The 12612-nt window shown below is 44.7% G+C and overlaps 1 protein-coding gene across 2 annotated transcripts in view; it reads left to right on the top strand.

Annotated features, from left to right (window-relative positions):
• Positions 1 to 12612, top strand: part of lrba (LPS-responsive vesicle trafficking, beach and anchor containing) — a 168809-nt gene that overhangs the window by 62133 nt on the left and 94064 nt on the right. For both annotated transcript variants that reach the window (XM_018735791.2, XM_018735790.2), the window contains exons 35-36: positions 3783 to 3847; positions 4952 to 5060. In XM_018735791.2, the coding sequence (XP_018591307.2) occupies positions 3783 to 3847; positions 4952 to 5060 (174 nt within the window). The remainder of the gene's footprint in view (positions 1 to 3782; positions 3848 to 4951; positions 5061 to 12612) is intronic.

Genomic DNA, 12612 nt, shown 5'->3' with positions numbered 1-12612 from the left:
GCACTTTGTCAGACGTTTCTGTTTGCAGCTGCTTGTTTTGTTAAATCAGCATTCGCACAGGAGCTGCGGAAAGTGCCACAGCCCTCATCAGCGGGAGACTAAACAAACCATGGTTGGCGGAGGCTGATTGACAGTGGCATCCCGCTGGGCAGACCTCACCTTCTCATTCACCATTAGGAAGTTTTTGAGGGTTTTGCAACTTGGGGAGAAATGTTTGTGCCTCTCAAATGGGGATCTCTGTGTATTGTTCCTTAACATATTTTCAGTAACATTGCTCTTTTGTGTATGAGATGGTCAGTGACCTCCATGTGTTCAGCACCACGGGGATCAGTCGTTCTGGGCAAGGGCATCAACTGCGGGGGGGCTGCTTTTCACACTGGGCTGCCTCTCACGATAAAATCTGCAAATGATAATTTAAGGAACATGACAGCTGTCCCTACTTGAAAAAGCTGTTCCAGATTTGGCCTTATGACCCTGTAAGACCAAACTGAAAACTGCTCATTCTTTTTTTTTTAATCCAAGAAAGAATTGGCAGCAGGTGTCATAGTAGAGATCAGCAGAAGATTAGCAGCAGGTGGCATAGTGGTTAGAGCTGCCACCTTGGACTCTCAGGACCCAGTTTCAGATCCTTGTGTTAGTGCCCTTAGTGCTCTTGTACAAGGTACTTGTCCTAATTGATACGGTAAAAGTTACCCAGCTGTGTAAATGGGTAAATAATTACTTAAAAATATAATAAAATATGGAACATTTCTGTCTAGCAGTATAGAGGTCTGTATGGTTATATATTCATAACCTAACTCTGGAGCTATATTGCTGCTCTTTGTCACTAATTTCCCCTTTGATTTGCTCTGTTTCTAACCAGCATCACTCGACATGAGAGGCAGTGCATTGCTCCTGCAGCCCTTTCAGACGCAGTGAGTTCAGGCCTACCGCTCATCTAGCCAGCGAGGGAGAGATCTCCAGGCCGTGGCCCCTTTGGGAAGGCAGGCCCAGGGTCAGAGGTCACAAATGACTGTTTGTATCCTCTAATCATGGGCAGAATTGAACAGCCTCAGCGGTCATAAAGGGTGTCAAGGCTGATTACACCACAGAAATCTAATAACCGCTGAAGTTATCTGGCGCTTGTTTTTGTAATTATAGGGTGTTACCGTGAGTGCTTTGTGACAGCTTTCTGTGTTGTGGCCTAATAACAGATAGGGTTAAATGCTGTACTTCACTTCATTCCTATGCGTTTGATTTACAAATACCTATGACTATTAATTAATTTGAGTGGGTTAGGGTTGTATACTAAGCTACTTGAAATGTTTTACCTGTTGAAAAAAGCTGGGTAATTTTTATTGTATCAATTCAGGATGACTACCTTGATCAGAGGTATTACAGTGGGATCATGGATTTGATTCTGAGTCTTGTGATTGCAAGGTAGTGCAAGATGCCACCTGCTGCCCCAGTATAGTTGGCGTTTGTACTTATTGTAGGTTATCTTTCAAATATGAGGTAATTTTATTTTTTTTTTTTTTTCCTTCTTTTCTTTTAGATCTTACAGGTATTGATTTGTCCCTTCTCTCACATGTAGCTCTCCCTTTCCTATCCAGGGTTCAGTGTTTTAAATCCCTCTCTCGGTGAAATGTGCTGGCTGGAGAGCCGCTCCTTCTGCACTCAGGATGGGGAGCAGTTGTCTGTCTTTTCTCCCCTGGTGTAGAGGGGGTCTTGTTTACGGGGGTACTTCCTGTGCTGTTTATTTTAGGCAGGCTCGAGTGGCGTTTCCCTTGGCTCTGTCGGCAGGGGCCTCATGGTTAATGTCCTTCAGCCGGAGGCACACTTTCGCCCGCCCCCCATCCCTCCTGGCAACCCCCAAACAAACCGCATTTCCATTTCACTGTTTCACTGGAAACCAAGGTTCTTCCTGCTGTGCCTCAGCCGTGATTAAACCATAAACACGGTCAGCGCCAATAAGGCCCACTCAACATGAAATGCTTCTGAGAGCAGGCTGTTTGGGTGCTCAAACCTGCAATCAGTGTTCCCTCGCATTGTGGTAACTGCAGAGGATCTGCAGTGTATTTCTGTTTATTATTTTTTCCAAAGCCGGAAAATAAAAACTTGACTGTCTCTTATTGTTAAGAGTATGTACCGTTGTAGATGACTGCTGTTTTAACTTTAAGTTTTCTGGTTTACACTAGCATAATTTAAACTTCTTACTTTGGAATAGTGCATTCATCTGGCGTGAAACATCATGTTAAGTTGATTTGTCCCACTGTTTCTTTGCACAGCGTTGTACAAACAATGTGCCCTTGCATATAAACACACGTCCTGGTGTCATTGGGGTAGCGGACATGGAATAGCTCATTTTAACCAGAGCGAATGTCACCATGGTGCGAGCTGGTGCGCAGCCCAGCCTAAATCAACGTTCAGGCCTTGATAGCTGTCAGTTCTGGATGAGCTGCTTGTCGGGTTGCGTATATGCAGGAACTCGTGCACAGGAGTTAGCTGTATGTGTAACCCTTGTTCAACAGAGCTGAGAGCCCTCCTCCTAACCACACCCGGCCTCAGCTCCTTTCCGTGTTTACGTGTTGTGTGTATAAACGGCTGCCCGTATCCCTAAAGTAGCGCCAGCAAAGGGTTAAACCCTCAGAGGAACATAGCCTTGTTCTGCCACTCTGGATGTTAACACTAATTTTAACATGGTTTATTTTGGTTGCGTTTTCTGTGCCCTTTTCCCAAATCTGTGCTAAATATTCCTTTTCCGGACATAATGAGACCTCTGCCACAGGCTCCTGCACTTGCTTTACAACTGATTGAAATTCCAGGTGATTAAAATGTGAATTATTACAGGTGTGTGAATGGCGAGTGTGTCGAATCATCCTAAAAGGACTTTCGGTTTTCTTAGCCTGAGTTGTGTGTGAAGGCTGTTTGTTGCATTTGCTCTTCCCTTTGAGGTTTTTAATATATTTTTCTTCAGGTCTCTGGGGACAAGGGAAGTTTGAACTTCACACATGCTGAAGATCACATTGTTTTATTATTCTTCTGCTGGCTGTGTATAAAGCGGTGAAATATCGAGCTGATCATGAAAGACGGCGACCGTTAAGATCCTTTTTTCCATGACTATTAAAAGTGACCTCTGCCCTCAGCTCAGCTGCGGTTTATTAGATTGTTTAGACTGACACCTTTAACCATAGCAGTTCGCAAGGATTGGAAGCACAGAAGTCTTGTGGTGATAAATCCCCCTTTTCCCACCGGTTTGCTGCAAAAATGTCACGTAGGTCCATGGAGCAGGAGCACATGCTACCTGCTGTAGTCCTGCTTTGCTCAGGAGATGAGCTGCTGACTAGCGGAGATGGGAGCAGTGCCCTTGTTTGGTTCTTTCCTCCAGCTCAGACTGTACGACTATATACTTCGCTATTCAGGCTGCTTGACATTTAAAGCATCTGTCCTTCTGTCACGGGGATCTTTGCACCTTCTGACTGGCAGTGTTGTGGAAAAAAGTGCTTCCCCAGTTATATCTGTCTCTGAAGCTCTTCGTTTGTTGTTGAAGGCACTTCTGTTTACTCCAAGTAGTATGTCACTTTGGAGAAAAGCCTCTCGGTGTAAACAGTTTTCTAAACCACAAGGTGACCCAAAGAAATTCTCTGTGGTCAGGATTGAAGACCTCTTATTTAATATTTTTTATGCACAACTGGAGCCCCTTGACCTTCATCTCTGACAAAATAACACGATTGCACATCCAACTCGTCCAGGAAGAATGTGGCATAATGTACATGCCCTCTATGTATGTGTGTGTTTTTCAGGAATGGCAGAACTCCATCCAGAAGAATGCCGGTCTGGCCTTTATCGAGCTCATCAACGAGGGGAGGTAACGTTCACCCAAAGCCATGACCTCTGTTAGTCACCTCTTCATTATCTGGGGCTCCCCAGATCCACAGAGTGCCCCCGGCCTGGAAGTGTGCCGCTCGTATTGAACAGGGATTGATTCCGTGCAGAAAGAGGATCTGCCAGCGCAGGGGCCCTGGAGTTCAAGGCTCCATCAATACCTGTTTGTCCCCAAGACAAGGGGGGTGCAGACTGACGGAGCAGGTGACAGGGCCGTGATCCCTGACTCCTGCAGGCACTTGGGAAATCTCAGTCCTGCTGAGATTATAAGCATGACTGCTCAGTCTCAACATCTGTGTACGTACACACGTGACAGTCTTTCCTTAGCGCCATGCATGCTGGGAACCAGGAAAGAGGAGGCAAGTATCAAAGGGCGACAGGAGTGGGGTCAGGGGTCTGTCCGCTCTTGCTTCCTCTCTGGCCTTCAGGCTCGGATTTCGGGCCCCGGGGCCCAGCCTGATATTGTTCTGTTTCTCAGAGGCCCCTGACCCACAGTGACCCGTGCAGAGGGTCGCTGTTTCGATTTGGCCCCTGATGGGCATCCGATGAGCCCAGATAGCGCGGGGATCCTCCGCACGTGCAGAGTGCTACCCAAGGTCTCCCTGTGTCAGATGAATATCAATAACAAATCAATTAGCACTGGCTCAATTGTAAGCTCTTCACTTTGAGGGTTAATTGAATTTCCCACATTTTCACACTGTTGACTTTTCCCCTTGTAGCTTATTTATTTAAGCTGTTGTGAACAGTTAGTAGCAGTGTAATCTTCAAAAAAAAAAAAAAAAAGGATTCTACAGACTGTCAAGCTGGCTTCTTTAAATTTGTCTCCATAAAAAAATGACATTTAAAATTCTTAATAGAATATGTAAGAAGTAGCTCTTTTTTGTTAAAATGAATCGCGTTAAACAGAATAATGGGTGGCGTAGTGGTTAGAACCATTGCCATGCAGTTCAGGTGCCTGAGTTCAGATATCTGCTCCTGACCAAGGACAGCATTTTACCTGAATTGATTTAGTGAACATCACACAGCTTTATAAATGGGTAAATCATAAATATCTGAAACAGAAATAATGATAATCTCCTCCCCACAGGCTGCTGAGCCACACCATGAAGGACCACCTGGTGCGTGTAGCCAATGAGGCTGAGTTCATCCTGAGCCGCCAGCGCGCTGAAGACATCCAGAAGCACGCCGACTTTGAGGTGAGTGATGAGTGGGGGGGGTGCAATACCCTCAGACACTGAACTCCCACACTGCCCCTTGTTGGCAGAATGCAATGGTTACACCGACATGACACCAACAAGTATCTCCCTACAAGACAAGAGATGTTCATGTGAGAAATTAACTGTGCTGCTGATGATTTGAGCAGCTCTTCAGCCCTGATGCCATTGCAAAGGGCCGTGTCGTTATTACGTGTTACGTGTCATATGCCTGTCTGTAAGCGGCTGTCCCACGTATGCCTTGTTTGCACCTACTGTCACTTTTGCCTGTTGACCCCATAGAGCAATGAAAATAAAAAAAGGGGTCTCTCTTCCATGTAATGAATGACAATATTCCCCGACTGAGGCCTTTTACATTACATTTGGCACACGTCTTACCAAAACATACCAGCCTCCAAGACTTTAATTTATCTGCACGCCAAGGCTTTTCGGCCGGCTCCAGGCACCCCTACATCGCAGGGTGAACACAAGTGCTGCCATTCACAGCTGCACCCCCCGGTCTGCCTGGATTCTGCTCTGCCCCCTCCTCTATACAGAGGCCCGCCGGTTCGGCTCCCAACGGCAATGTATTTCTCTGGTGACAGGAATATAGTGCTGGCGCTCACATGGCTGGGCTCCGGGGTCTGGGCGGCACTAAAACTGCCATGTGCATGCTGGAGGGTGGGGGGCAGGTTGAGCACAGGCTGGGCTGCGAAGAGTCTGCTCTGTTTAAAGGCCTCTAGTTCCGCCTAACCATACTAAAATGTCATGTTTGTAAAGGTTTGAGGAACAAGCTCCTGGAACTTATCGGGGGCGGAAAAACCAAGAATGCTCCAAAAAAAAAATGAAAGGGTGGTAAGTTTAGAACATTGTCATGCAGCCAAGGAACTGATTACTGTCTTTGCTGAGTTGAGGTTGTTTTTGCCCAATGTCTTCCCTGGTCCTGTTCTGATGTTCATACTTCTCTTTAACCTTCTTATTTGCCTTCCTTACTGTCTGCTAGTATGGGGATCTGTCACTCAGTCCTGTTGGGGGTGTGACCAGAATGCAGTGGGTGTGGCCAAGGTGGGAGAGTGGTGCTGCTGCTTGCTCCATTGCCCAGCGATCATTAGAGGTGGCTGGGGCCAGCTGGCAGACGCATGCAGATTTGCTACCCGTGATGTGGAAGTGATTTGATTGGGGGGCAAGGCTTAGGATTGCATGTCAGACAGCCGCTGTCTGCAGCACTTACAACTCAACTCGCACACGCGCACACAGATTCCCTGTCAGTTTCCTTGTTGTTCCCAGGATTAACCTTATTCTTTCTATGTCTATGGCCCCAAAGGAATTGCAGCACGTCAGAGCCAAAATTAATTGGCCGCTGTGTGTTCATAGGTCTTGTATTTAGGATATGCATCACTTCTCCTGCACAGAAATGGTAAAGAAATGACACACAGAGGCTCTTTCCAATTGTGTTCTGGGCATCGTCCCTCAAGTATCTAGGAAGTGGTGGATTCACTAGTTGTCTTTAACCCCAGGCAGTAGTGTCCTGTTACCCCTGTTCTTACGTTAGTAGTTACACACTCACTCCTATCATCCATAGGGGCCTCCAGGGTATCCATCAACCACATCTGGGATTCCCAGGCATTCTTGCCAATGTCATCAGGTGGAATTAAAGCCAGGTTCCTAACAATACATCACTCTAACATCTTTCTGCTCTAATACAGCAGTATTTACAGACAATTCAGGCTTTTGGAAGCATACTGCTCCTTTTTCATGTGTCTTTGATTGTCGGTGTGTTATTTCAGTGCCGAGTGAACCTGAAAGTAGGATGATGTGAAACCGAGACTGGGTTTGGCCAAAAGTGCACAGTGCTTCTCAGGAGTTAACATTTATTCATTTAGCAGATGCTTTTCTCCAAAGCGACGTGTATCTCATAAAAATACAATGTGTGCATTACATCAGCAGAAAGAGAGCTTTAGATGCAGACGCATGATTCTAAGCACAGTTAGTTTGTTACGTTCCACCATATGAACTAGTGTTCATCACATGGGTGGCTGCATGAAGGTTTATCTGTTATTTAACAGATAGGGTCACAAAATTATTGAGCATAAAGAATTATACATTAACATGCACTTAGATCATGGGAGAAGCGAGTCTGGAAGAGGTGAGTTTTAAGACCTTTCTTAAATGTAGACAGAGATTCAGCACTTCTGAGTAGGGGGTGGGGTGGGGGTGGTGGTCATTCCACCACATTGGAGCCAGAACTTAAAACCTTTGTGCTTTTGATGTTGGGCCTTTTTGTGCGTGCGTGGTGCAAGCAAGCAGAGAGAGGTGGAATAGCTGAAAAACTAGCCATGCTGAGTTGTTCAACTGTTCTACACCCCCCCCCACCCCGTGTTGAGGTGTATTTATTTTTTAATTATTTAGAGTTGGTAGCCCTTTGACACAGCTTGGCTGGGGCCATGTCCTTACAGCTCTGTTTGCCGACTTGACTCGAGTGGCTCATGCGTGACCTCTGAAAGGAGGCGGCTCCTGATAAGTGTACTGCTGATATTGCCATATTGATTTTCCTCCATTTTGGCTCTACTCTTCCTCTGTAGTCACTGGTTTCATTTTGCAGCACTCCAATAAAAATATCAAACGCATTAAACTTGCCCCATGGGTGAAATTGTTTTTCTGTCTTCCTTTTTTTTTTCTACACAATTGTATTTTTTTGCCCTGTTTTGAGCTACATTTTCAGGGGGTAGAAAATATGAACAAAACCACTGGTTTTAAGACTTTATTAGAGTTATGTTTTCACTTTCAGTGAAATTGTAAATGTTACTGTAAAATAATGTGTAATATTGGCTCTAGGGATCCTGAAGTCTGCGCTCACTCTGACTGATGATGATGATGCAAACAAGATGTATAATTATAGTGGGATATCGATTGTATCGTTTTGTTTTCTAGCTGTTTTTAATGATTTAGATCTCCTATGAAGTAGCACAGGATGTCTAGTAACACTAGGATGCTCAGCACGAGTGTTAATGCTAAAATTTTCTGATGTATATTCACCATGGTAAACTTTTGTAACTAAGTATAGCTTTGACATTTTAAGATATTATTTGGTATACAAAATATATTACATTGCACCAGTGTTGCTTATAAAGCCAAGTTATATAATGTTTAACTGTAGGTTTTGGAATAGGTAATCTGTGTAGAGCTGTGAGAAGGAACAAAGCTTGTGTTTATACAGTTGTTTGCGTTTAGGTCTGATGATAGGATTTATCGTAATATGTATTTCTAGCGAGGCTCTTGGCAAAATACAAGACACTTAAAAGTGAATTATTAAATAGATTGTAAAAAAATAATGTTTAATTCCTGTCAGAGTTCATGTGCACCAGACACTGTGATGTTATAGAGCAGCACAGTGGTTTAGACAGGTTTGCTTTGGAGGTTCATAACATATGCTCTGCAGTGGAACTGAGTTATCACCTCCCCAAGAGTAAGTTATTATAGCAGGGGCCGACAGAGATTAAGATAACTGGGGGAAATTCAATTACCTTTTAGTGTTTTTTTTTCCTAATAGGATCTTTAATGTTAGAAAGATCCTCAGATGATGGTCCTCCATGCCACTGTCTGATGGGCTCTGATTCCCCTTGCTGGGGAGGAAATCAAACTCTTCCTTTATGGACCATCATTAGCCATGAAATGTGGTGGGTTTTAGGCCACGGGGGCAGATTGAGGTCCTGATAGTGTGGGAGATGGTGGCCTAAGGTCATTTATTTTTCACAGATTGCCTGATAAGGTTCATAATGTTTTAATCAAATTGACTTTGTCGCAGATGAAAAGGCGGTGTCACAAAAAATGGTTCCCTCTGTAATTAGCTTCCAGTGTCTCACTGGTTATTGTTGTCCCCCCCCCACTGCCTTTCAGAGTGATCTGAAAAATTCAGTTTCATGGCTCCTGGAACTGGGTTAATGCTGATTATTTCTCATCCAGATCGAACTGCGTAAATACTTGGGGTACAGACTCTGTTAGTGTGAATGTGAAGTTATATCCCACCAGGAACGTGAGGTTACTCGTGACATAGTAGATGTGTTTAATCATATATGATCCTACTGAATAAGTCAAGTTGTAATCCTATTCAAGACTGTGCTTCATTTGATAATCCCCTTGTCAGAAGTGTCTAGTGTTTATAGATATCACTCATGAAAATTGTGCTTATAGATGTTCCCTTTTGAGGTGTTCCAGACTGTTATTTGTAGAGAGCTCTGGATTCATCACACTTTACTGAAAAGGGTTTGGGCTGCCTGGACAGGTCAATGCGACCATTCAGCCTGGCCTTGAACATGAGTGTGGATCCCAGGTGAACCAGTGACCAGTGGTGTGGTGGTCCATGGTGCTGCCTGGTAGTCCCCACATGAGTTCCATGATTTGCTCTCTTGATTTGTTGATGGGAAGTTTTCAAGATATGAGCCATCTCTCTCATTCGGTGACTCTCTTATTCAGGCTGCTGATGTTATGTGGCTATAACTCATCCTCCATACACCATGGCTGAATTCTTATTCAGTCGCAATGCAGAAGTGCCCGAGCAGATCCCACTGATTTTTGATCGGTGGGGCAGTATCAACTTCACGGAGGAATGGATATGGCACTGACACATTTGGAATTCTACATGCACCGGCATTGGGAGTCTGTTGTCACATGTTTGACAGTCAAGGATGGACTCGAAACGAGACCCTTATTGACCTGCATCTTTCAGCTGTTGACAATTGGTCCTTCGGTTTACGCAGTCATAATTTCCCTTTAATGTAGTGTGTGAAGGTGAGTCACTGATGTGTTTGTTGAATGGTGGGTAGAGGAAGTCAGCACAGTGATGTCTGTTTGAGATCTGAAGCTGGTGCTGCTCTCAATTCTCCGACTTTATGGCTGCAGTTAGTGAGTCTGTGTTGCAGCCCAGCTGCTTCACGCTTTCTCCTCTCCTGCTATAATTAAGTCCCCAGGTGATGGTTCCTCTCCACACATCATTATTCCTGATCTCGCCCGGACATGAAGTGAATGCTAGATATATGACTGTTCTCCCCTCTCCCCTTTTTGAAAGGCCTTTGCCTCAGTGGCATGAGTGCTTGACGTCTGTGTCATGGTAAAGTGAAGGAAGTGGCTTTAACGCGGGCCTGTAAGGATAAAATGTAAAAATTGAATTCAACTTATACTGGTTTGAGTTAATCTGCAGTTCGTATAGACAGCTTTACAGTTTTATTAAGGAGAGGTCTCAAACAGTACACTGAGAAGAAATGTTCAAAGTTGAAAGTTTTACCTTTGATCAGTATTACAGTACAACTTCCATACTAGCTGTATGTTTTATTTTTTTTAGTTTATGCTTTTTTGTTTCATATTACTTTTTGATTGTTGTGGTTCCATCACTTTTGTGCTTCTGCAGATCCGCAGTCAGTACTGAGTGTGTTTCGAGGACAGCGGCAGTGGCTGTTTGCCAGTACGTTGTACGTCAGGGCACATTTTACCTCTCGCTCGCCCAACACTCCACTGCTTCCTGCAACACTGGGTGGCGAGTCCCACACTGAACTGCAATTCCGAATCCTGCGAGGTCACCCTTCAGAGGACAAATATTCCTCACGTGGCACTCTGCGTGTTCCCTTTTATTATTTCTCAGTTTAAAATGACAGCGAACGAGCGTGATTTTTCAACTCGCCCGACCTTGACGTCGCGGCGAGTCAGGATGGCATTGTGAGCATGGACTAATGGGACAGATGAATGCATTTTGGAGGTGGGAGCAGGGGGGGCTGGGTGTGCGCTGCAGGGGGAGATGAAAGGGCTGCCACACAGACATGGTGACTAGTCCATTAAAAACAAGTAGTAGAGATAGTTTGATAAGTGCTGTGCCTGTGTTAACCTTGCAGGCTGTTACCGAGGGTGGGGTTGGAGGGTGCTGCTCTGTCTGTTTCCCTGGATTAGATTCTTTTCCATGTAGAAGAAAATCAATACCTGGAGGCGTTGGGTGACAGGAGCATCATTTCAGAATTGAAGTGACTGTCAGGTGCTGTCACTCTGTGGCCTCTGGTCGCCATTGTGCTTTCAGCCCTTCATTTTTCTTCTGTTCTCTCTCTCTCTCTCTCTCTCTCTGTTTTGCATTCGGAAGTCCTTTGTCAGAATTCCCTCGGCTGCGTTTTGGTGCCCATACTTTAAAGAGGGGTGCAAAGGTCACAGGAGCAAACGGAGACTTTGTTGTTGCCCTTATCGTTTGCGTCCTCCGGCTGAGATCCACACTTGAGGCGAATCAGCATGTACTCAAACAAGACGAGTGTTCCCGTCTGCCGGACAGCCCTTCATGCATAAATGAAACCCTGTGGGACCAGGTGTCTGAGGACACGAGGAACTACAGAGCTGGGAAAGCAGTTGCTGGCCTGCGCTATATCGCAATTTTAAGGGAAGTGCAGTTCAGTCACCTTCACAACATACGCTGTTGCCATGGTGCAAGAGTCCATCTTTGCCCAACACCTGGGAAGACCCTGTTTCCAACCAAGACTTGGAGGGCCTTGAAGGCAAAGGCTTGCAGGTGCATAATGCAATGTTAAGAGCGCCACCTCTTCAGTGTGGATTACACCTGGGGTTACTTTTATATGAGGGTGTTTAAACCTGAGCAGTTTCATCATAATTTAAAAAGCATTTTGTTTAATTTACACTATTACTACTCAATAGAAACTTTTAACCTAAATTCCACAACATTTTTGTCTCTATTCAGCTCATAGAGGTTTATTTTTATACCGCGCTCTTCAAGGTGACACACTGCTGGGGTAAGTTCCAGAATACAGAATGACAGTAGTTATAGCACGATAAGGATAAGGCAGCTGGTAGCTGAGGACAGGAAAACAAAAAAAAAAAAAAACTCTCATTATGAAGAAATGCAGAAAAATCTCTGGGGGTCCAAGTACTGGTGGCTGCCCACCCCTCCTGGGCATTGTATTGTGGAGGCAGGGAACCGGACCTGTGTGGGTATGTCCAGTGTGTGCATAGACCAGCATGTCTCTCAGAGTTTGTCCATATGTTATTACATACAGCATGTAAAATACAGGGTATGTCTGTCAGATGTACGTGTTCCAGTCTTGAATGGCATTGTTTTGCACTGATGGGAATGACGTTGAGGAGCCTGAGTATGGGTGGGTGCTTATCTGGTGAATGAAGCTGCTTTGTTACCCAGTTGTGTTTCTTTTAATTTATTCCGTTTTATTTAATATAATCTATTCAATCCTCTAAAGCTGACAAAAACTGTCTGGTTAAAATTTATCTTAGCTGATGGTTGGATGGGGTGTCAAAGCCAATTGCAAATTGCGCAAAATGAATGTCACCACAGCTAATTGGTGTTATTAAACAAACAGGCCCATTGGTTACTCCATTTGGCTTTTTGTATGCGTGCCTTCCAAACTGTCTTCCTTGTGTCTTGATGAGGTGAATTTGTTGTTCTGTGAGTGTGTGTCAAGTGTTAGTATTGGTTTGGGTGAATCCCCTGTGATTAATTTTATGGTTCTCACCATCAGAGGTTGAGGTGTCACACCACTTGAATGCATCTGGAGAG

The sequence above is a fragment of the Scleropages formosus genome, chromosome 16 (assembly GCF_900964775.1).
Source record: "Scleropages formosus chromosome 16, fSclFor1.1, whole genome shotgun sequence".
In the NCBI taxonomy this organism is placed as follows: domain Eukaryota; kingdom Metazoa; phylum Chordata; class Actinopteri; order Osteoglossiformes; family Osteoglossidae; genus Scleropages; species Scleropages formosus.
Note: the sequence above shows the minus strand (reverse complement) of the source record. Positions and strands in the feature narration are given on the sequence as shown.